The sequence below is a fragment of the Mobula hypostoma genome, chromosome 1 (assembly GCF_963921235.1).
Source record: "Mobula hypostoma chromosome 1, sMobHyp1.1, whole genome shotgun sequence".
NCBI lineage: Eukaryota > Metazoa > Chordata > Chondrichthyes > Myliobatiformes > Myliobatidae > Mobula > Mobula hypostoma.
Window position 1 is genome coordinate 230310147 of NC_086097.1, and position 26131 is coordinate 230336277.

The following is a 26131-nucleotide window of genomic DNA, read 5'->3' on the forward strand; positions in this document are numbered from 1 at the left end:
AAATCCTGTTTGATTAACAAACCCAGGAGAATCTGCAGATGCTGGAAATCCAAAGTAACACACACAAAATGCTGGAGGGATCTATGGAAAAGAGTAAACAGCTGATGGATGAAGGGTCCTAGCCCTAACTGGCAACTGTTTACTCATTTCCATAGATGCTGCCTGGCCTGCTGAGTTCCTCCAGCATTTTGTGTGTGTGTGTTGTTCCTGTTTGATTAAGTTGTTTTCGGAGGTACTGGCACAGCAGAACTTGAAACAAAATTATGACAGGCCCGGCCTAAAATATTGTAAGCCATCTTTGATTCAAAATGCTGAATATGGGTCGAAAGCACTATTTAATTATGTTTCTGTAAATTAGAAGATATTAAACAGCAGCGACACAATTGCATGAAGTGTGTTTGTGAATGTCAACAGTTTCAATGCAGGATTTATTTTCTGATCCTAACATTTAAGATTCAAAATTAAGCCAGGAAATTGCATTTTCATTCTTTTTTGTTTAGATAAATGGGATCTACGTCCCATTAAAGTTGTCTAAGTTACATAATTTACAAAGCTGATACACTGAAAGGGAGAACTAATCAGCTTTTTATTTGTTTATATGGCCCTTGTGGCTACGGGGGTCAGGGGGTATGGAGGGAAGGCTGGGGCGGGGTTCTGAGTTGGATGATCAGCCATGATCATAATAAATGGCGGTGCAGGCTCGAAGGGCCGAATGGCCTACTCCTGCACCTATTTTCTATGTTTCTATGTTACTCCAGTGCTTTTAGAAAGCTTAATATTGTGTCAAAATGCTTTAATTGCTAGAAAACGACAAAACAGGTAATGGTTGAAATTTATGTTAAAGGTAACACATTTCCATTACAGATGGCTCCATATCACAAAACACAATTAACACAGATGATTTTTACTTGCATTTTAATTGTGCGCAATATGAAGGAACACACAGATTCTTTTGTGTGCAGTGTTATTGTGGCTAGTCAGGATGAATGCACTACATGCATTAAACTCACAGCACTCTTTGTTAAATGACAGTGATTGTCTGATCACTAGCTACACAGAACCACCAGAGTGCACAAACAAATAGTGATGTGCAGCTTAAATAGATACAAACCTCTAACATAAGATTACTATGTTTGACATATACATTTTCACCTTTGATTCGTTCTACAAGGCTACTCTGTAAAAGAGAGCACAAATAAAGTGGAAATTGTTGTGGATGAAGCACCAAGGTAGGTATTTGGAACAAAAAACTACCAAAGGAAAAAGAAGTGCTATGTAACCACAATAAGTTATAATTCTTAAGCAAAGAATTATAAATTTATCACAGGAAAACATAAATTTATAACAGAAATGGAAGTGGACTAAAACAGAACAATTTGCACCACAGTCTACACTAAAATCTGACCATTGACAAAAAATGATCTTCCTTGTACCTGGGTCTTAGATTCCATTTCATCCTCTTGATCGGACTGATAGCATGAAGGAGGATATAAAGTAAAAGCTTTATCAACATCTAATTGCTGAGTCTTGACAAATTACAAATTCATGATATCAGCTCAACCAACCATGCATTATATTAAAAAGGTCTTGAAATTACACAACCTATGAAATGTCAAGGTTAGGAAATCAGTGAAGACACTGACTGTTTGAAATGAATTAATTGTCTACCATATTTTAAAGCTCGAACATAACCTATGGGGGGGAGAAAAGCTAAGAGGACTAAGCATCTTGAAAACAAATTAGGACTATTATTCATCATCAGCAAAGTCAGTAATTCCTCCTCAAAACTATAATATATTAACTTAATAATCAGTTACTATCCAAATTCCTTCTAATATTATTCACACTGCTCTCATTTAAGTGTGCATTAATATAGATCAGGACTGAAGTATGAGCGTAGGGAGACTTGTACGTTGTTCATCTGGAGAAAAACCCCTGTAGCTGTTGTGAATAGACAAAAACTCCAATTTTCATGGGCACTAGCCTCCATAGTATCCAAGACATCTTCAAGGAACGGTGCCTCAAAAAGGTGGTGTCCATTATTGAGGACCCCCAATCACTTAGGACATGCTGTGTTCTCATTGCTGCTATCCCGAAGGAAGAACAGGAGCCTGAAGGCACACACTCAACGATTCAGGAACAGCTTCATTCCCTTTACCATCCGATTTCTGAATGGACATGGAACCCGTGAACACTGCCTCACTACATCTTTTAGTTGTTTTTGAACTACTTATTTAACTATTTAATGTATGTGCATGTGTACATACACACACACACACACACACAAACAGGATTCACAGTTTTTTATATTATCCTGTATTGCATTGAACTGCCACTGCAAAGTTAACAAGTTTCACAACATATACCGGTGATATTAAACCTGGTTCTGAATCTTAATAGCTTCAAAGCATTTTTAAACATGCTCTTCAATGCCATCATCACTGAGCTGAATAACAATAGAAACTTGTTTCTTTCACTTTTAATAAACACTACATTCAATACGTGTACTGAATAATTGGTGGAATATCTGGGACCACTGGCAACCACAAAGTGGTACATAAGAAAACATACAGTGATCATGTCCTTCCAGTCAACACCAGATAATGTACTATTGACATTAAGTGATTATGTGAAAGGTGAGTTAAGTTTAAGTGAACCACTTGAGAAAAATAAAATCATGGCTATCGAAACTTCATGTCTCCAGCAGTCACTCACCTGCCAGTTTCAATAATGTGAAATCCAAATGAGATTTATCAATTCTCAGGTTACCTGAGGGTTGGACCACTGGCGAACACAGTACAGCAATGAAACAAATAAATTCCAAAAAGGGAAATAAAAGATGAGATGATTGTGAAAAATTAGCAGAATGGAAGCACTATTTTGTTACATACCAAGAGGACAGAGCAATGATTTTCCATAGCTTCTAATACCATTATTTGGACAAAAAGCAAGTAGAAGCTTGGTGGTACAGATCCCATTATCTCCACAAAGGCACTCATGTCCATGATATATCACAAAATGAGTTTTGATGTCAGCTGGCTAATCGGGTCTTTGCATGCAAACATGGAAGGACACCAAAGGACAAGTTGCACAAGGTCAATTCCACAAGAAAATTCTAAGACTCGTAACCTGTATTGACCATGACCTCATCTTGGGAAAATTTAATCAGCTTTTAAATTCTGTGGACTGCCTGCACTTTCCAGAATAAAGCACATTTCAGCTAGTCTTTAGAAAGCGCACTGTATGAATGAAGTAGAAAGAGCAAACACAGATGCTCTTGAATCGATCGTGGACTGGGGTTTCCTGGAAATGCCACAGATCTAATTTTCATGCACCATATTTCCTCAATGACTTTTTGAATCATTCTGGCCTACTGTCCTTGCCAGCCAATTCTCATTTTAGTTTAGAATAAGCGCTTTGTTATTTTGTATTTGGCACTTCTTCAGTCCAATCCATAAACCATATTGTGGCGACGTTAATGTCAAATTAGCAGCTGCACTGTTGAAACTCTCAGACAAACAAGTGAGGTCACGAGGACCATTTTCCTGGGAAGTACAAACCTCTGCGGTGGTTTCCCCATCAGCAGGACCGGTAGTGTCAGTCTGCTCACTGTCAGTCTATTTGTCAGCAACATCCCAAGATGTCCGGGAGGAAAGCAGGAATAAAAATACATCAGCCTTGTCAGAACATTCAAGCAAGATGTACTACTCACTGTGCCTTTGCTTCATAACAAAACAAAAGGCTCATTAGAAGCATGAAACGAACAAAATAAATGGAACTGGATTAGAGGCAGATTTGAGGCAAAATGGGAAGAGCAATAGCAAGTTACAAGATTGAACTTCTTTTAAGAAAAGAATCTCAGTGTTTAAAGCCCTCGTCACAATAGTATTTCATTTGCACTTTAATTAATTTAAAAATGCTTTAAATGAAGAGGGCAAATTGAAGCAATTTGATTTTACTAACAAATTTGGAAATACTCTTTTGAAACACATTTTAAGCTATTCCAATTGATGGGGACAATAACAAGCAGTGAGAAACCCTTTCCAAAGCGAAGCAGAAGATGGTTAATAGAAGGAACTTGTCAAACAATGTCTGGGCTAAGCACGCAGGGCTAAATAATCAATGGTGTATCTCAAACTAATGACAAAATGTCAACAAGTGATCATAAAAGCAACCGTTTACATATTGTATACTCAAATGCATCAAACATAGATGCGGTTTCACACACTCAAATCCTGCGATTACAAAATAAAAAGTAAGAAGGTGCACAATAGAGGAAAGATAGAGTATAGAGTACTGTAATGGGCTGAAATTGGGCATCCAGAAGCAATTCACGAGCGAACACCCCACAAAATTTCAATGTGGCTGCTTTGACAATTGTTAGGAGTTGGATAGGTAAAAGCACAGGCCAGTACTGGCTCTCAGTAAAGCTGTGGAATCACTCAGTACATTATAGCCCTAAAGGCAGCTTTGCGAAGACTAAATTTTCATTGATAATCTTCTAGCAGTCTCTCTGAGGACAATTTGAAAGACAGTTGAAATAAGTGAACCCAGTAATGTTCCATTCAGTGATGAATACTATCCAAGAGGTGTCCTTGTAATCAGATGATTTAACCCTTGTATCTGCTCGTGAACGGCTAAGTGGCTCTTGAAGTTGATTATCAGTGATTATAATGGATACTGTATGCACTTCAGATGCCTTGGGATATAACTCTTCAAAACTGGATCACTGTCCTCATTTCAAATCAGAACAATGCACAATTTCTTCTAACTGCTACCGTAGCTTTTTTGAGATACATAATTGATTTGCATGATTTAAATCAAGTATATTACAATTTTGTAACTAACTATTCCTGTTAATCATGTGCAGCTCATTTACATCAGAAGCAAAGCTTACTCGACACTGCCAGATTACTGCCAGAGTAGCCCGACTTTCAGGCCCTGTTGAATCTGTAGAATTACATTCTTGAAAAAAATACATAGAAATCAAACACAGGTCTGCTTGCAGCATTTATATGAGAAGAATGACTCTTATCTGGTCAAACTGCCTAGCAGTTCAAGCTTGAATGAAACCATACCAGTTTCAGACAATCTTACTGTAAGAACAATTAGCTACAATGCCTACTAGGACCAAAGTAAAACTGATAAATTCAGCATTATTTTTTCATTTGCTAACTTAAATCTGTTCTTGAATTCCAATAACTAAAAGGATGCCAAATGTATTATAAAAAATTCAACACATTTTATTTTTCCAGGTCATGTCAATGTTGCAAAGCTACACAACAAGATCATATAGAACTATTGAAGTTAACTTTCTCAAAATCAAGTAGTAACAAAATGTTATTTTCCTTTGTAATTTCTTTAAACCAGTAAGGTCCCTTGCATTGGAACAGAGGAGAATGGCATTTTCTTTTTCAAAGTACATCAAGTATTAACAATTCTTACTGAAGAAACACTGGTGTGTAAAACTTGCAAAAGTGGGACGGCAAGTCTAGTAACATAGCAAGGCACTAGAATTTCATTTCAAGGGTCAATATAATGTTGAAGATCTAGTTAATCGCATCCTTCTCACTTTATAGGCTGTTATAAAAATGTAAACCTCTTTGAAAGACCTCACCAGCATCACACTGAAGGTTTTCAGTTTACAGGAGAATCTGGGCTTAACTAGAAAACATTTCCTGAATTAAATAACCAAACTTTCTTCAGTGTTCTACAATAAATAGCTTAAAAGTCCTGTTATACAAAACTCTGAATGAATTAGATATGAAAAGTAAGAGATATTAAGCATTCAACATAAGATTTAAGGACTTGAAATTATTTGTACTTCTGACATTTTTCTAAGTGTGTAGATTAACAGATTATGATGCAAACAGACCCTCATTCATTGAACAGTCCGTACATGCAATCTGGACCAAACAATGACACTAGTTTAATTTTCCTACGTAATATCCAAGAATACACAGGGCATGCACATTAATGTATATACACTTCACTGTCAGCAGTCTGGATGGTTTGAGATTAGACACTAAGTTTTTATTCTGAACCTATAGTGAAGTAATGTCAAACTCATCTATGTCCTGAATCAGTTTTAGTGCCTGTAATATTCTGCAACACCATCTATCTAAAACTTTATTTGCCCACTTGTAAAGCAGTAAGTATAGATATATATTTTTATTGCCCTTTTGGACTTAAGTGTGAAGGCAGGAAACTGAATAAGGCCATACTTGGAGTAATTCATGCTGTCAGTTCCTGGACAAAAGGCTAAAGTAACTTCATGTGCTATCTCACATGGAAGGCAACTTTCATTAAGACAGTTCATGAACTTAAATATGACCGCAATGTTAACAGAAGTATTTAATAAATCATATGTAAAATGAGGCATTTTGGTCTTTTACATCTTTTTTAAAAAAGGTGAATAATCAGGCCGTTCATGTCTGGTATTTCTAATCATGTTCAGACATTGACTGAACCAAATGAACACAATATTCATTGAGAAACAAATGGCCTACTGTAATACTAATGAGGTTATGACTGTCTCACACCAGAGAATTTAAACTAATTGACTATCAACTGGCTCCAACTCCTAGGGAAATGTCAGCATGGCTCTTTTGAATGACCTTATTCAATTTAGGAATTTACATCTATAAGAATACAAAGTATGTACACAGGCCAATTACTTCATATTTTTCCACTATTAAAAAATAGGCCGGCTTTTCAGAACTTTTCTGCAAGAAAACAAAAACTTTTTGTCTAATCTGATGCGACAAATAAGTTATGTCTCTTTGAAACACAGCTCTTAAAATAAGAAAAGGCAGCAATGAGGTTCTGAAAATAATGTTACTTTTGCAGCGTTTTACACTGTGCAGAACGCTCAGGCACTGAACACAAAGGGATTGTGTTCAGGCTGAGGTACACGCACCTCTTCCTCTGAACTGTCACTCAGGTCATTGTCAACTGAGGCACTCAAGGAGGCTGCCCTGGGCTCCAGATAGCAGAGACACATAGCAAGAGGGAATGAGAGAGTGAGAGCGTACGGTACAGAGAAAGAGGTTGAAAGCAGGAAGAAGAAAATGAAAAGGAAGCAGGGAACGAGCGATGGCGACTGGATGGGGAGGTAACGTTGGAAGCTTTCGGGTAAGAAACTGGCATCGGAAAAGCTGGGGAAGGAAAGATAGCCATCATCATCTAACAAAGAAAATGTCGCTGGGAGATGCAAGGAGAATGAAAACAGGGTTCCTCCTTTTCTAGATCTAGACCCCGGGTCTTGGTCTCCTTTTAAATCCACTGCTTTCTTATCAATTGACTTTGAAGGATCATAGTCAAACTGTGAATGGGGTGTGCTGCAGGGATCTTCAACCTTGACGTCATCAGCAGATTTTGAAACATTCGCTTTACATCTCCTATGAATGCTCGATGATATAGGGGAGTCACAGTGCATAGGCAAGGGGTTAGAGGAAGAGGAAAATGAGTTTGTGCCAACAAATGTATTCTACCGGAGAAACACAGGAAATACAAAGAAGCAGGAGCAACATAAAAGAGCAGGAAAATTAAGACAAAAAAGAAAAAAATATTAGTTATTGCATCCCATAACATTTAATCTTCCAAAATGTCAAATCTTCTTTTAGCTAGAAATATTAAGTAACTCAAAATTTCAAAAAGCCAAATTGCATTATTTTCCATAACAATTTATAAAAATACAATTTTTGAAGTTCCATGACTTTTTTTCTCTTATCTGAAAACCCCACAAATACCTTAATTGTCTCAACTGGACCCATTATAGTTTTCCCATTTGATGCCTTTGTTTTTTTTTACAGATAACTGGGTGTTAATTTTTGTTGGTATATTTCTTTCTTCGTTATTTACTTCTAGTTCCTAATTAATCGTTTTCTTTGTTGCCAGCTCTTTGATTACTTATGCCATTTTAATTTCCAATTTAATTTTTTAATTGGTGTCTTTTGTTTTTCTTGTTCTTTGATTTTATGTCAAGTCAATAGTGACTACGTCCGTGCTGCACCCATTCTGGAAAATGGATATAAGATTGGCTGACTGGCAGGAGGCAAAGAGTGGGAATAAAGGGGTCCCTTTTCTGGTTGGCGAGATTTAAGGGGAAACCTTGCCTAAAGAAATAGTTGGGATTCTTTGAGGAAATAATAAGCAGGAGAGATGGAGGAGAGTCCGTAGATGTTGTATACTTGGATTTTCAGAAGGTCTTTGACAAGTTGCCGCATATGAAGCTGTTTAACAAGTTAAGAGCCCACTGTATTACATGAAAGTTACTAGCATGGATAGAAGATTAGCTGACTGACTGGAAGCAAAGAGCGGGAATAAAGAGGGCCTTTTCTGTTTGGCTACGAGTAACTAGCGGTGTTCCACAGGGACAGGGGGTTAGGTCCACTTCTTTTCAAATTATATGTCAATGATCTCAATGATAGGATTGATGACTTTGTGGCCAAGTTTGTGTATGATAGGTGGAGGGGCAGGTAGTGTTAAGGAAGCAGGGAGTCTGCAAAAGGACTTGCACAGATTTGGAGAATGGGCAAAGTGGCAGATAGAATATAGTGCAGGGAAGTGTATGGTCATGAAATTTGAGTAAAGGAGTAAATAGTGTAGACTATTTTCAAAGCGGAGAGAAAATTCAAAAATCAGAGGTGCAAAGGGAATTGGGAGCTTTCGTACAGGGTGCCCTAAACGTTAATTTGCAGGTTGTCAGAGGTAGGGAAGGTAAAAGCAATGTTAGAATTCATTTCGAGAGGACTAGAATATAATAGCAAGGATGCTATGCTGAGGCTTTAACCATACTTGCAGCATAGTGAACAGTTTTGCACCCTTCATCTAAGAAAAGGTGTGCTGGCATTGGAGCGAGTCCAGAGGAGGTTCACAAGAATGATTCCAGGAATGAAAGGATTAATGTATGAGGAGTGTTTAATGGCTCTTGGCCTGTACTCACTAGTGTTTAGAAGAACGGGGGGGTTCTCATTGAAACCTATCGAATATTGAAAGCTCTAGTTAGAGCAGATGTGGAGAGGATGTTTCCAACAATGGGCAAAAAGGATCAGAGGGCACAGCCTCAGAATAGAGGGATGTCCATTTAGAACAGAGATGAGGAGGAATTTCTTTAGCCAGAAAGAAATAAATCAGTGGAATTCATTGCCACAGGCAGCCATGTGGGCCAAGTCATTGGATATATTTAAAGCGGAGGTTGATAGCTTCTTGATTAGTCAGGGTGCCAAAGGATACAGAGGGAAGGCAGGAAAATGGGGTTGAGAGGGACAATATATCAGCCATGATAGAATGGCAGAGCCATGATTGTCTGAATGACCTAATTCTGCTCCTGTGTCTTATGGTCTTATTCCAATGCTGCTTGAATGTGTAATCCATTTTGTACCCAAGCACTGGTAAAAATCCATAATCATTTAGAGACACCTGTAAGGAATTGCAATGTCAGCAGTAAGAAATTTATTTAAGACAGAATGGTGAAGTTAAAATACATTTCTTATTTAAAATTTAATTTATAATAAGATTCATTGGCTTGAAAATGTGAACAACATAAAGCTTTGTAATCACGTCAAAATCAGATGATTTATGATTTAGAATTTTAAACTATGGGAACTCTAAAATGTGATTTAAAAATTAAGTCGATTATTATGGTACAGTTCAACTGAACTAATCACCAAATGTAAGTTAAGTTTTCCTATGAAATTACATTGTCCACTATTTTAATAAAGCATTATTACATTTAACATGGGTAGGTTTTAATCCTGTCTACCAAAGACAGTGATAAGTTAACACAATTGCAGATACTTACTCGATTAGTATCACTAAAAGTCAACGGGAGTTGGGAAACAAAAAGGGTGACTAATCCTGTCATAGACCAGGTGTTGGCAAATGGCTTCAGAACTGTGAGAACTTTCACTGCTTCCAGCAAGAAATTTATGCAAAGTCAGTTAATGGAATTTAAATCAGGCCCAGGAATGAAACAACTTTCTGCTTCAGGCCGACAAAAGTGGATGGTTTTCAAACTCTTGCCACCCATCAAACTGGCCTAGCTAAAACTGGACTTAAGTTCTGTTATGACAGCAAACAATCTAATTAGCAATCCCCATGCTAAATTGCGTAGTTATCATCTCCAGCATCAGCAATATCTTGTGAAAACTATTCTTGTATATTCTCTAGGTCCTATGCCATCTTGATCTGCAGAGAACAATTTTTTGAAAAATATTCAGCGTCACTGGATCAAAACTCAGGAATTTACTTTGTACCACCAATTTGGAAATTAATTCCTGTTGCCTATTCAATGCTGCCTCATCATAAGAAACAGCTTCAAAGTCAAAGGAAGTTCAACCTTCTGCATAAAGATCAATCAATCAAATCAAGGCAGCTAATGGAAGTTCATTTAAGCTAAGGAACAAGACAATACATAATAGTAAACTATAAAGATGAATTCTGAAGTCATTTGGTTCTAGTATCACATACAACTCGAAACCATCCTTAATTATTTAAAATGTTTGGCATATTTAATTCAGATAATGACAACAATTATACAGATATCAGACTTCCTATTTATATACAGGACTGCTTCAAAAGGAATACAATCTTGCTAAAAGCCAGTAGGAAAGGAGGACAATTTTTGGCAGTCAAACCTTGTGCTGTGGTCCAGATCCAGTCTTGGCATGTCACTGTGGATCAGACCAAGCAAAGATGACCAGCACTGGCCTGAAGAGAATTTGCAGCCAGATTTACTCCATGCTTCTGCTGGACCTCTCCCAGCAACCACATGCAGAGCAGCACTGACAGGAAGCTGTGAGCAAGATGCTTGCCTTGTCTCTTAAGCAACGTATGTTACATAGCATGGGACACTGAGATAATAGGCCTCAAGTATATTTTCTCCTCTCATTGAAATAATGTTTTGCTAAAATGAACTCTAATCTGAACATTCTATTGCATAAAGGATACAATTACAAAATAAATCTAATCCACTTTCAGAAACCATAATAAGAAATGAAAAATTGCGAAACAAAGCTTGAGATAAAAATTTAGATTTAGTGCAAAAGGTAAGAAAATGCCGACATTTTTGTTACCAAAAGATCGGGAAAACCAGTTAAATCATCAGCTTTGCTGCAGCAAGAATTATGAATTATTCGAGCTGGAGATCGAGGTTAAGTCTTTAACAGATATTTTCAAATGGGACACAGAATCTGAATTCATTTTGGAGTTCAATTACATGCATACTTAGAAGAATGAATTCTGGAAGAATGCATCAGAGGATGGCTTGTTCTACTCTCTATCTAGCAATGTGGTTTTATGCAAGTTGATATTGAGGTCAGATGCTCTGCCCTCAATCTACATATTCTCTGCTACCAATCTAATAACATCAAGTGCATTTCAAGTTTTATAATTGTGTCATTAAGCTTGCTCTTCAATGGGATCCTGACTTGCACAAATTAAATCCAGAAAGCACAGCTCAAACAAGGGTTCAAACTGGGGTAATAAAGTGTTAGTTGATCATTTTGTCCAGTCACTTGTCCAGCAACCTCTGACTTTCTACCATCAGGCAGGAGACTCCGATGCACAAGGACAAGAATGATCAGGATGGGAAACAGTTTCTTCCCTCAACCCACTAGGCTTCTGAACTTCCTGCCACATTGCACTCGAAGGGCCACTGGTTAATCTGTTCCATACCTTACAATATTTAATTTATGCACTTTACTTTGTTTATTTATGCGTAATTCATTTGTAGATTTTATTCTTACTTTCCTAAGTTATTGAGTGTTATATCTGTGTTGTGCATACTACTGTGCTTTAGAGAAACATCATCTTGTTTGACATGTATATAGTTAAATGACAATAAACATGACTTGACTATTTGCCAGGGTCAGTGAAGTCATGAATTCCTAAATTATGCTTCTTGCTGGATCAGCCAATGACCTGCAACTATTCTTGAATGGAGATGCCTTCAAGATTAGACCATTTATCTTTTCCTAATCTGGACTGTACAGTGTGCCGCAGATGGTACAATTGTCTCGCAGCGCCAGTGAAACAGGTTCAATTCGAATACAGTCTGTGTGGGGTTTGGACATTCCTCCTGTAACCTCATAGATATGCCCAGGGAAGAAGACTTGGGGGGGGGGGTCCTCCAATATCCCACAGGAAGGTTGGGTGGGGAAGATGTTAGTAGGTTACAGCAGGTCCATGGCATAAAAAAGGTTGGGAACCCCGGGTTGCCGGAAAATAGGTGGTGGTGGTGGGGGCCGGGGGGGGAGAATGGATTGCTCTATTTCATAAGTAAACATGACAATACAAAAGAAATTGGAGAGGTCCAAGAAGGTACAAATTAAAGGATAATGTAAATTAAGAATCTGAATGTTTAATATTATTTATAATCAAGATTAGAGTGATTTCTCTTTTTCCTAATTATCAATCTATTCACAGAAAAACACTGAAGAGTTTACATGCTGGTGGGAGACCATTCTCTACTCCAACTGAAGATTTTGTTCTATTTGCCAAAAATCAGTTACAGGTAGGAAGCAGCCTACTACCCATTTGTGGATTATGTAAAGTGGACTGAAAATTTGGCATGTTCCTCTATGGACATGCCAAACTCCAAACCAAATATGTCTCTATTTGTTCCGCCCAAGGGCTATTTATGTTCAAATGCAAATAAAGAAATATTTCTCAGGATCTGTAACATGATTCCAAACTCAAATTTACAGCTAAATGATATTTACTTCAACAGAATAATTAATTCTGTTAATAAATAATTAATTGCTGCAGTATTCTAATCACTATTAAATCATTGCAGCGGCCAGAATATTGCTGAAATACCACAGAACAAAAGTTACTGTCTTCATTATGACTGCGTTTATTGAGTAGATTTCTTCAGAATGAAGCACCTGTTAATAAAATCAAGATTATTTAAGAAAAGGACAGACTCTTGAGGACTGATAAATGTAGACCCTGATAAAGTGGCCTGCAAGTGATTTGGGCCGCAGTTAGGATTAGAAGACAGCCTCAACATATAGAAAAACCATTGCACAACTTGGCTTTAAGAAACAATCAAGGTTAAGGTAGAAGGAAAATGTAACATTTAGTTATTAATTTCACTCTACCTTCAACTAACTTTGAAATACTTCAATGCCAAGAGTTCAAATATTCTCTGGCTGCCAACTGTTTCAGACTCCTAGATGTCTACTTAAGGCCATAAAATAGCACACGATCATAAAATTAGACCCCAACCAATATTGATTGCTCCACCTTGAGAACCCAACAGCTTATAGGCGAGATATAGTAAAGATTTAAAATGATGTCTGAATAACATCTTTACTAATATTGCGTCACATTTCATTTACTTTCCTTGCAATAATCATCCTACAGCCTAAAGCGGATGTGACTTTGTGCCAGTCTATTGGCAGTTAGAGATGCCAGCCTGTTCTGACTGGAAATTGGATTGAGACTATTCTTTTTTGCTATAAATAAGTATATCAGGATCTTAAACTGGAGCACATTCTAGCAAATGGAAATAGAAGCTATTGTCATTCTTGCATCGTTCCCCAGAGGAAAAAAAACACAAAATAAATTATGTCTTAAGTGGTTCCCTGTGCCATTCCTGGGATCTTATCATCGAAGAAACTATTCTTTAGCAGTGAGAAATGGCATATTAATTGTTCACCTAGGACCTGGAAAGATTATACTTGTTAATTAACTGTGAGATTATAAATACTAATGCTGCAATAAACTCATTGTATAAGTAGCAATGGCTAACATTTAAAAGATGCATAGTTCACAGTAAATATATCCCCCCCCCCCGCCCCCAAGACACAAAAAAATAGTCTGGCTGCGGCTAACAAGAGAAGTTAAAGATAGTATTGAAACAAAGGAAAGGTCTCATAATGTTGTCAAAAAGAGAAGTCTGAAGTTTGGGAAAACTTTAGATCTCAAAGGAGGACCAAAAAGTTGAAAAAAAAGCAGAAAAACAGTAATCACAAGAGAAACAAAAACACCTACAAGGTTGTCATCTTCTAAATTGCATTCAATTCTAGACTGTAATCCCACTACTAAAGGAAGGAGAAAATACTTGGAGCTACAAACTTCCTAATGTGAATGATGGGGGTGATGCTACTGTGTAGTATTAAATGGAAGGAGTAATTTAAATTCAGGGTTGCACTAAGTCCTTATGGGTTTGTGAAAAGGAAATTATGTCTCACAAATCTGTAGGTCTTTTTGTGATTATAACCAATATAAAGAGAACTGAAGACACAAGGGATTGAAGATGCTAGAATCCGAAGAAAAAGCAAACTGCTGGATGATCTCAGAGTCTCAGACTGGATCAGTGAAGGGAACTGGACTGTTAATATTTCAAGCAGACATCAATAGTCCAGATGAAGCATCTCAACCCAAAATGTCGATGACCCTTTCCATTTGCAGTCTGGGCAAGTTCCTCCAGCAGTTTGCTTATTGCTTGGTATACTTGCACTTCCACAGGCCTTCAATAAAGACTCATGTAGCAATATTATGACAAAATTAGAATATATGGGATTGATGACAATAACCTAGCATAGCTTGCTGACCAATTGACAAACAAAAAAAGAAGAGAATAGGCCAGTGAACCAGTTTCAAGCTAAAAAGTGAACCAGTTTCAAGCTAAAAAGTAAATTATTATTCTCCATAGCAACCACTGCTAGGATTCTTGTTTTTCACAATTTATGTATTAGGATAAGGGGACCAAATGTAATACATCCAAGTTTACTGATGATTAAAACTGACTGGCTGTATGGGTTGAGAGAAGATACAGAGGGACTTCAAAAGGGATATAGACAGATGAGATGAATGGATATGGCTATTAAATATATGAAAATATGTGAAGTCATCTCAGTGGAAAGAATAAATGGGCTGAACAGTTTTTAAAATGGAGGGTGCTTGAAAAGTGTTCATGTCCAAAAGGAAATTGAGGTGTTGTTAATACGTTATCACTGACAGTAAACAGTCACTGTACATATTTAGAAAGGGAAATCATGTGCAGGCTTTTACTACAAAGGATTTGAGTCCAAAAAGTGCAGATGCCTTGTTCTAATTATATTGAACACTGCTTCTGAAATATTGTGTAAAGGGCCTCACTACCTAGGGAAATACACATTTTGATAGATGGAATGCAGTAAAAGTTCACCAGATTAATTCCTAGGTGATGCGTTTGTCCCACGAGGAAACAAAAATTGAACAGAATGGACCTATATTCTTTTCAGTTTAGAGGAACAAATGACAATCTCATTGCAATATGCAACATTTTTCCATGAATTAACAGAGTAAATATAGGGACAAGGTTATCTAGAATCAGGGGTTCACAGTCTCAACATAAGGGTTTTTATGCAGCCTGAGGCAAGAAGAAATTTCTTTGACCCAGAAGGCTGCATACCTTTGTTCTCTATTCGAGAAACCCAAGAAGGGTATAGAGGTTCAAATTTCTGACTATATTCAAGTCAGAGATTGATGGATCTTGGATATATTAAGGGAATCAGTGCAGGGTAGTATTATTGGGATAAAAGATCAGTTTTGATGTTTATGAATAGTAGAGCCAGCAGAAATGGGCCACATTCCTGTTTCTAATTCTTTAGCTCATTTACAGACCCATTATTTAAAATGAACGTTTGCCAATCTGATTTAAAAAAAACCTAAAGAACCAATAAAATGTTAACAAATCTGCCAATGATTTAAAACAACGCAGAAATTTAAATAGCAAAATATTCATGCGATGTCTCAAATTTTAAACAAGAAATGCCTCAGAATTGTTAACGAAAATATGTTTATTTATTGACACAGCAAGAATCAAACTGCCATGTCTCACAGTTGGATCAGGTAGCTGAACAAGAATTTGAGCTTTAATATTAGAATTCTTAAAAATCTTATTTACGGGTATTAATTCAAAAATAATGAACTCTAAATTGAATTAAGAACCCACAGGGAAACATTATTTCAGACTTTTCCTTTGTTCCAATAATATCACAATAATCTATCTCGTTACAGCACCAAATCAAAATTTGCTATTCATTTTATCAAATATATGTTTACATTATCAATGCATCAATTTAAAACAATGAATTCAATTGTTGTTCTCTAAAAATCACATTCTTCTTACATTGGAACAAGATAGTTTGTCCTAATTTCATGATAATTAATTAATGTTCAATATTGGATTATAACTCTTACTGTTAAATCTGTATTGTGCTTAATTATCAGTACACCTATCATTTTTCATGCTCCAGTAAACTCTACCTTAATTTCATGCTTGGCTGGTGTGAGTGATGGAGTAATGTCAGTCTTTGCTTTCTTATCCTCTTCCTCTGCCTTCTCCTCTTCTGCCTTCTTCTCAGGTGTCACTGTGGTTATTAAATTCGTTGACACTAGGCTCTTGGCTGCACCATAATGACCAGTAGCCACCTCTGAGGCCGAAATGGAGTCTTTAATCACCATCTCATGATTCTCAGTGACGGAAGCTTTAAAACACAAAACTTAATTCATTATTGGCCTTTCCTTGGCAGGCTAGTAATAGTTGTTAGAATTAATCTAAGTTCCTCTAGTCAAGAGAGCAGCAATCATTCAAGGACACCCACTCCGCCACCCCCTTGTCTGTAACACAGAGATGAGATGCGCAAAGGGCATGTTTGGTTCAACTTTGATGATCAGTAGCTATTTAAATGGTCTCTGGGTTCATGGTAGCAGTAACAGTAAACAATTTTTATTACAATTGCCAATTTCACACAACACACGTATGCCAAAACAAGCCCAATGCAAGCTTGACGACAACAAAACAAGGGAAAATCTGCAAATGCTGGACAGATAACACTTCATTTTGGTTTCTGGGCAGATTGCAGCCTTCCTGACACTATATTCAATTTACAATTTTAGGTTACAGAGATATACAGCATGGAATGAGGCCCGCTAAGACCACCCTCACCATCATCCACCCATTCTACATCAATCCTACACTGGCCCCATTTAAAAAAAAATCTCCTCCACATTTCCATCAATGCTTCCCAGATTCTACTTCTTACTAAACAACTTACAGTGGCTATTTAACCTACCACAGTCTTTGGGATCGGGGAGGAAACTGGAACACCCAGAGGAAACCCTCACGGTCACAAGGAGGATATGCAAACTCCAAACAGAGAGCACCCCAAGGTAAGGGTTGATTCCAAGTACATTTATTATCAAAGTAGGTATGCAGTGTACAACCCTGAGATTCGTCTTCCCCACAGACAGTCATGAAACAAAGAAAACCTTGGAGACTATTCAAAGAAAAACATTAACCCCACCCAGCGCAAACGAAAACAAATCGCACAAACAGCAACGAAAAAAACCGAGCAATAAACACAGAATATAAAACACAAAATAAAAGGAGTCCAGGCATATTCAGTTCAGCCCAATCTTGTTTATCTGCAGGCCGCCCTGATTCAAAATTGGCTGAAATAGCAAAAAAAAAAGAGCGACCAGAAACCAGAGACACACCACAATGCAAACCAGAGTCCAATCCACAAACTGCACTGATCAATCCCTGCCCACAATGCAGGACCCCGGCAGCATCAAGGGAGAAAGAGACCGTTTGAACACAGGGTCTCTCGTGCTGCAAGACGATGGCTCCCCCTGCCGCACCCATCAGTCACCTGAAGACAATCTGTGCTTTCTGCCTGTATCAGGATAATCTACATCAGTCCTACAGCTGTGATCTTGACTCAGTTGTTCTTCTCTTGATTATTGCAGCCTAATTTACTGTATTCTCTATTATTACTGCTTCTTTGTCCACGTTACATATTGCTGATAACAGGGGTGTGAGTGTTATCAATAAAACATAATCCTGTTCTCAGCAATACAAAACATGGATAAAGAAGACCACCAGCCTTCAATTGCCCCTTAACCCATTTCACCTGGCTTCACTCAACCACAGACATTCCTTTTATCCCCTCCATTCCTCCCGCCATCTTCTCTACAATTATCAGTGCAGATCAAAGTTCTTGGACTTGAAATGTTAATTTGGTCAGATCCCAACTGACCCCATGAATATTTCCAACATTTTGTGTTTATTTCATTTCCATGTCTTTAGATGTTTGATTTTCATTACCGACCCCCTCAACGAATTTGGATATGGGCAACTGGATTTTAAAAGCTCACAGGTTTACTGTGAGTAGAATGAAGGGGGAGAACTATGAGTGTGCTGAGAAAGTCACGTTTAGAGGTGAAAATGGCAATGACCAATGCACCAGCAATATATGAGTTTTAGACAAGGTATTGTCACTCTTTATGAAAATGTCACATCACTAAGTATTTACACAAAGCTGAGGAAAGTTAATAGGTTACAAGTTATAACCCAAATGATTAATTACTATTGATAGAATTACACAAACTAGAATAGGACAGGGAGTCTCTCAAGTCATTCTACTCGATTAACGTGATCTGTGCCACAATTCTATTTGTGTGTTTTTGCAGAGAAAGGTTGAAGAAAATATTCACAGCTACACAGCTTTTAAATGTTGCAGACTTTGTTGCATTTAGATATTGTAAATCTCTCATGCTCAGCAGCAAGATTCCTTACATTATATCAAAGTGCTCTCAACCAAACAGTAAGAACGTTCAACTTAAAGTATGAAGTGGATTATGAGCTGTTCGATTACCGCCTACTCTGTAATCCTGCTCTTCCTCAAGACTATATTTGGATACTGACTAATTACTTGATTTTCTTTCAGGAGCTTGCCTGAGGTAACTGGTAATATTCTATTCAAACCCAAACTGAACTAAACCCATATTTCCTCCATCACCAATACACCACATGGCACACACTACATAAATGCAATTTTCCATTTCTTGTCACAAAAAAATAACTTAGAAGCTTATATTGTGTTGGACTCCAGTTTCTTCCCACCTCCCAAAAACATGCTGGTCGACAGGACAATTGGATACTGTAAACTGCTCCAAGTGTAGTAAAGAGGATGTGGCCAGGACTCGAGGGAGTGGGTTATGGGGAGAGGTTCAGCTGGACAGAACTTTATTCCTCGGAGTATAGGAGACTGAGGGAAGATCTTCCAGAGGGGTACACAATTCCTTTCTTTCTTTATTTATCGAGATACAGCAAGGAACAGGGTCTCTGAGCCGCGCCATCCAGTAATCCCCCGATTTAATCTGAGCCTAATCATGGGACAATTTACAAGTTCAATTAACCTACCAACTGGTATGTATTTGGACTGTGGGAGGAAACCGGAGCACCCGGAGGAAATCCACACAGTCACTGGGAGAACGTACAAACTCCTTACAGCCAGCGGCAGGAATGATGAGGGATGTCGGAAGTGAGAATGCAGGGAGTCTTTTCTCATGGTCGGGCAACCAACAGCTTGAGGGTACAGGTTTAGGGTGAGTGGGGTTAAGATTTAATAGGGGCCTGAGGGGCAATGTTTTCCACCAAGAGAATGGTTCACATATGGAACAAACTGCCAGAGGCAGGCATAATAACAGGATTTTAGACATTCAGAGCAGTACATGGATAGGAAAGGTTCAGAGTAGGGGCTCCAACCTTGACGGTATTCGTCCATGGCATAAAAAAGGTTCGGAACTCCTGGTTTAGAGGGATCTTGAAGATATTCTCCATTCATCTTCAAGGACCATCACCATCTGGGTTGTGCCCTCTTTTTGTTATTTCCATAGGGGAGGAGGGACAGGAGCTGAAGACACTTAATATCTTAGGAACAGCTTCTTCCCTTCCACCACCAGATTTCATACCCGACCAGGAAACCACGAACAGCACCTCAGTATTCCTCCTTTGTCCTCTTTTTTATTGTTGTAACTTACAGCAATGTTTTTATGGTTTGCACTGTACTGCTGTTGCAAAACAACACATTTCACACCGTATGTCAGTAATAATAACCCGATTCTGATTCTAGATATGGGCCAAACATGAGCAATTCCAGCTTAGACGGTCATCTTAATCAGCATGGACAAGCTGGGCCAAAGGGCCTGGTTTTGTACTGTTTGACTCCATGCCATTGCTAAGCTAACTTCATTAATATTTGCATTCACACCTAGCTTACCTTTCTTCCACAATCCCCAAATCTCTCTAACCAAAATCCTGATTCATAATTTTTCTCACCTCAAACTCAACTACTCCAATGTTTCTTTAAGAGTCTTTCAGTGCCTACCCTTCATATTCCTAACTTGTTCAACAACACTTGTTCAACATTCCTAACTTGTTCAACATTTTGTGGGCTTTCCTGCATTCAGTCCCATTTGGATAATATCACCACCCTAACTGGTTGACACTTCATATATTGGCCTCTAGATACACCTCCATTCCCATAATTATTGTGGACTCTAGTTGTTTTTTTACATAGGTCATGTCATACATTAGAATACATATATGAAGTCCGATTATTGACTTCAGGAGAGGGAAACCATAGGTCTATGAGCCAGTCCTCATCAGAGGATCAGAGGCAGACAGAGTTAGCAACTTTAAACTCCTAGGTGTTACTATTTCAGAGGACCTGGCCTGGGCCTAGCATGCAAGTGCAATTGCGAAGATAGCACGGCAGCACCTCTCCTGCCTTAGGAGCTTATGAAGGTTCAGCATGACATCTAAACTTTGACAAACTTTGATAGATGTGTAGTGGAGAGTATACTGACTGGCTACAAAAGGTAGAGGATTTGACCCAGTACATCACGGGTGAAGCCCTCCCAAACGTTGAGGTATACTTACACGAAATGTTGTCGTAGGAAAGCAGTATCCATCATCAGAGATCCCACCAACCAGACCATGCTCTTTTCAAGCTGCTGGTATCAGGTAGAAGGTACAGGAGCCTCAGATTCAAGAACAGTTACTACCCCTCAACCATCAGGCTCTTGAATAGAAGGGGATAACTACACTCAACTTCATTTGTCCCATCATTGGAATGTTCCCATAACCAATGAACTTACTTTCAAGGGCTCTTCATCTCATGTTCTTGTTATTTATTGCTATTTATTTATATTTGCATATTGACCCCCAGTTTGATGTCTTCTGTACTCTGGTTGGTCTTTCATTGATCCTGTTATGTTATTATTCTATAGATTTATTGAGTGTGTCCACAAGAAAATGAATCTCAGGGTTGTATATGCGTGACATATATGTACTTTGATAATAAAATTTACTTTGAACTATTGGCACTTCTATTTTTGTTTGACTGTCCAAAACTCCATCTCCACCATAACCTAGTGTCTATAGTTTTATTTCTTTAAATTTAAATGTTGACTTAAAACTTTTCCCCAGTCAACCCTAAAATGTGATTAGGCGTTATCTAAATATCCAACTGGAACTGCTCTGTCTGCACAAATACAAGTTTGTTGTACAGTATAATAAATGCAAGCTCTGCTAACATAAAAATTGCTCAACATGCATTTGACATTTCTAGTTTAATTTAGCAGCAATATAACATGTTAAATGTTTTAAAACATTCAATTTAAAAATAACAAATGCCCTTAGCATTCATGAATTGATTCCCTTAGTATTGTTTAAGAGTCTACATTTCATTCATTAAATACACAAATATAATTAAGCAAAATAATAAAAAAAATGCCATGAACTCATTTTACCATTTAAACCAATATTTGCACACTAACCAAATTTGAAAACAATCAAATAACGTCACCAAGTAAAAATTCCACTTGCGATTGCAACTCGATTTCCTTACCTCCATCTAAGCTACGTGACATGGTGTAACGCTTGCTGGAAGAACGCTCAAAGTACGGTGCTGGGCGATCTATAAGGGAGCTCGCTCTTCGAGTCTGGGCTTGTGTTCTTCCACTGTAACGGAACTTTGAACCCAGAGTGAGGAATTTTTTTGGAGGTGGTTCAGGTGAAACTAATCTGCAACGAAATCATTAGTCTGCATGAGAAGTAGCAAATCTTGTGAATGTGATCATTTAAAAAAATATTCCTCAGCAAGATTTTTCACATTTATGGTGACACGTGAAGGCTGAAAATGAACAATAATCCCACAATCTATTGTTGGAATTTACATAGCATCACAAATTGTGGTAAAGTCAAGTTCTGATATTTTGGGGGAAGGAGCAGGTAAGTCCATCTAGCTATAAAATTGAAAAGACAAAGGTTGCAATAACCATACTGAGTTTACACCAGGTTTCCTTAATGGGTTTTTCAGGGTCTATGCTCCATAAATCTACCTGAACTGCAGAGCAAGCAGGCAACACCAAATGACCTGCTCCTGCTGTGACTTTTGTTTCCATAGGTCCAATCTGCTTGTTCAGATGAATAAAACTCAAAAATAGCAACTCCATTCAAGAAGCAACTTAGTTATTAATGTACTTAAGATATTAATTCTTTAAAGCTTTCTGTAAAATGCGCCTTCCTCTTCACATCCTGCTATCTTCTCCAATTTCGATAAGTACATGCTTTGAAAGAAAGACCTTGAGATAGTTCGGGCTAAGAAGCTCATTGTGGAAAAAGTTGTTGTTAAATACTAAGGTTGTGGCACATTAACACAAAATACTACCGAAAGATTGAGGCCACTAGTATTTAGTGTTCTTGGATGGAAGCAATAGTGATTAGCACTGTGTTTTTGGATGTATTTTTATTTGTTTTAAATAACTTACCAATTTGGATACCAATACTGCAATAAATCTTAACTAAAAGCAAATTCCTTACTAGAAATCCACAATACTTTGTGGATGTTGTCTAACCAAAATTTATTTGCAATTTTTGGATTTACCAGATTTTGACTAATCACTAGAGCCTTCCTTCATCCAGGCGTAGACAGAAAGTTCCCGAGTTAACTTGGAAATCTACGCTATTTGTTTCTAGTATTCATAAGTTCCTTAAGGTTGTCATAGCTGGGGGGTGGGTAGTGGGGATAAGCTCCCACTACCTATTAAATGCTCCAAATGACGTGTGTCTCAAATAGCCTCTGGCAACCAGTTCCAGCTCCTGGCTAAGACTGGTGGAACCATTTCTACTAACAGGAGAAAGGGCAAAGGTGAGTTACTAGTGCCTTAAAACCAGCCACTTCGGGCATTTAGGCTCGTCAGCAATGGTTGGCAGCTAGGAGAAGAAAAACTCTGATCTCAAACCTCCACTACCTTGCGGCTATACCCACTCAACGGGAAGGCTTTGGGAGTAAAGCCAGCGGAAAAATCCAGAGCTGAATTCCCTAAGGCAGTCCTTCATTGAGTTCAATGCTGACTGGCAACTCCTGCGACACTGCTGATACCAAACTGTATTGGTCACCGCCGTTCCTTTGGGTTCATCAACTGCGTGGGTGGGGGGGGTGCCCTGCTACATGGGCGTCAGCTTGTTCTCCATATCATACTGCCCTGGCTTGTGTGCTGGTTTGTGTATCATGTAGACAGCTGGCATGCAGCATCCATGGTCAACCTCAACCAATAGAGGGCCTCATACGTCAAAAGGTAACTCTTGAATTCATGATCTCCCAACCACCTCATGACCCTCGGACCTCATTTGTCCACCTGTGTAGCTAGCACTTTCTTTGTAACTGCATTCTGTTTTCTTTTTTCAAACCTCCCTTGATATTATTGTGTATGGCATGATCAGAATGGCAGAACGCTTTTCACTGTAACTCGGTATCTGTGACAATAATAAACTAATACTAATCAGTGTTATGTATCCACCAGATCAGGGGTTCCCAACCTGGGGTCCGTGGATTTCTTGGTTAACGATAGGGGTCCATGACATAAAAACGGTTGTGAACCCCTGCACTCGATCAACCTTGATGTTGTGACATTACCCTTCTTCTACTGTCGGTGTCACTATTCACACCAGACTTGAAAAAGCAAATTGTAATGCATTTTTTTTTCCTCGAAGAACTGTGTGCGCTTACGCTCAGTGGCTGCTTTATCAAGTACACCTATATACACGCTTATTAATGCAAATAGCTAATCAGCCAATCATGCGGCAGCAATTCAACGCATAAAGAAACATGTAGACATGGTCAAGAGGTTCAGTTGTTGTTCAGACCAAACATCAGAATGGAAAAGAAATGTGATCCAAGTGACTTTGTCCGTGGAATGATTGTTGGTGCCAGACGGGCTGGTTTGAGTATCTCAGAAACTGCTGATCTGGGAATTTTTATGCACAGAAGTCTCTGGAGTTTACAGAGAACTGTGCAAAAATCAGAAGACATCTAGTGAACGGCAGTTTTGTGTGTGAAAAGATATTGTTAATGAGAGAGGTCAGAGGAGAATGGCCAGTCTGGTTCAAGCTGACAGGAAAGCGACAGTAACCCCAATAACCACACGTTGCAACAGTGGTGTGCAGAGGAGCATCTCTGAATACACCACATATCAAACCTCGAAGTAGGTGGGCTGCAGCAGCAGTAAACCATGAGCGTACACTCAATGGTCACTTTATTAAGTATCTAATCAAGTGGCCACTGAGTGTTTGCTGGAGCAGGAATAGAACCTGAGTTAAGGTAATCCATTTCAGGCCTCTGACACATTCACAATAATCAAATACATGAGGTGTTTGATAATTTATTGCTGCATCCTTTGTTAACATGCTGATCAACTTCTGCACATATGACAGTACTGGATTATGTTTAATGTATCCCAATCCAGAATTTTTTTGGTCCAGCTGTTTCAAATTTGCTTCTTTCAATAGCAGTGTAAAGTAAGTTCAGGTAGAATAATCTAAAATAACAGAGCTATTTCCTGTATGTCTTAGTAATTCAAAGGCTATTGTGATCTGATACTGTATTGTGGTTTTGGTCATAAGCACATTTAGGGATAATGTCAGATCCAACTCATGTCCTATTGCTGTGTTACAGAATTCTAGGAAATTAAAACAACTTGACTGAAGTCATTTTCACATGGTGAAATTCACGCGAAAAACTTGAAGTAATACCTACCTGAAGAATGTATGATGCTCAATGCACACTTTCCACAATCTCTTGGCTGCTTTGTGGTTTGGAAGTTTAAATCCAATAGTGCTCTCAAACTGTTCGTGCTAAGAGAGAAAAACAACATCTCAAACTTTGGGAAAATTGATAAAACTACCATACACAGCAAGTCAGTGCAGTCTTCACAACATTAACCATTTACTTGCACACACTTACTCATATGGTTCATTATAACGTCTTCCACATTTGCTCCCAGGTTGTTTCAATATTTCAGTTATCTACACATCTACTTTAATGCTTTCTATTTATCTTCCACCTGTCACCTGTGCCACCCAAGGCTTGGAGAGATGCCTATACATGTGAAAGCTTTGGGTCTGACATACTCGAATTACTGACCTTGGAGTTCAGAACCAGAATTAGGTTTAATATCACTGGCATATGTCGTGAAATTTGTCGTTCAGTGGCAGCAGTGCAGTGCAGTACATAATAGTATAAACTATAAATTACAGTAAGTATATATAAAATATAAATTAAATAAGTAGCGCATAAAGAGAGGTGGATAACTGAGATAGTGTTCATGGGTTTGTTGTCCATTTAGAAATCTGATTGTGGAGGGGAAAAAGCAGTTCCTGAAACTTTGAGTGTGTTCATTCAGGCTTCTGTACCTCCTCCTCGACGGTAGCGATGGGAAGAAGACATGTCCTGGGTGATGGGGGTCCTCAATGATGGATGCTGCCTTTTTGAGGCATCACCTTTTGAAGGCGGCCTGGATGCTGGAGAGGCTGGTGCCCACGATGGAGCTGGCAGAGTTTACTACTTTCCGCAGCTTTTCCGATTCTGTGCACCGACACCCCCCCCCCGCCACCCCGCCATACCAGATGGTGATGAAATAAGTTAGAATGCTCACCACAGTACGTCTGTAGAAATTTGTGAGTGTCTTTGGTGACATCCTAATTCTCCTCAAACTCCTAATGAAATATAGCTGCTATCGTGCCTTCTTTGTAACTGCACAAAAAGACTGTAAGGTCATAAGACACAGCAGAATTAGGCCACCTGGCCCTCAGAGTCTGCTCCACCATTTGATCACGGCTGAATTACTTTCCCACTCAACTCCATTCTCTGCCTTCTCCAGGTAAGCTTTGACATCCTTGCTAATCAGGAACCTATCAACCTTCACTTTAAATATACTGCCGTGGCGGCAATCTGTAGCATTGAATTCTGTAGATTCACCGCCCTCTGGCCAAAGAAGTTTCTCC

The 26131-nt window shown here is 38.4% G+C and overlaps 1 protein-coding gene across 22 annotated transcripts in view; it reads right to left on the reverse strand.

Annotated features, from left to right (window-relative positions):
• epb41l3a (erythrocyte membrane protein band 4.1-like 3a) overlaps window positions 1-26131 on the reverse strand; it is a 198091-nt gene that overhangs the window by 51346 nt on the left and 120614 nt on the right. For 9 of the 22 annotated variants that reach the window (XM_063065757.1, XM_063065685.1, XM_063065767.1 and 6 more), the window contains exons 10-16: window positions 24885-24982; window positions 21696-21871; window positions 16264-16484; window positions 6920-7489; window positions 3561-3617; window positions 1434-1469; window positions 1112-1177 (exon numbers count right to left, since the gene is read on the reverse strand). In XM_063065757.1, the coding sequence (XP_062921827.1) occupies window positions 1112-1177; window positions 1434-1469; window positions 3561-3617; window positions 6920-7489; window positions 16264-16484; window positions 21696-21871; window positions 24885-24982 (1224 nt within the window). The remainder of the gene's footprint in view (window positions 1-1111; window positions 1178-1433; window positions 1470-3560; window positions 3618-6919; window positions 7490-16263; window positions 16485-21695; window positions 21872-24884; window positions 24983-26131) is intronic. The other 13 variants (XM_063065843.1, XM_063065851.1, XM_063065859.1 and 10 more) reach the window with 8 other exon arrangements.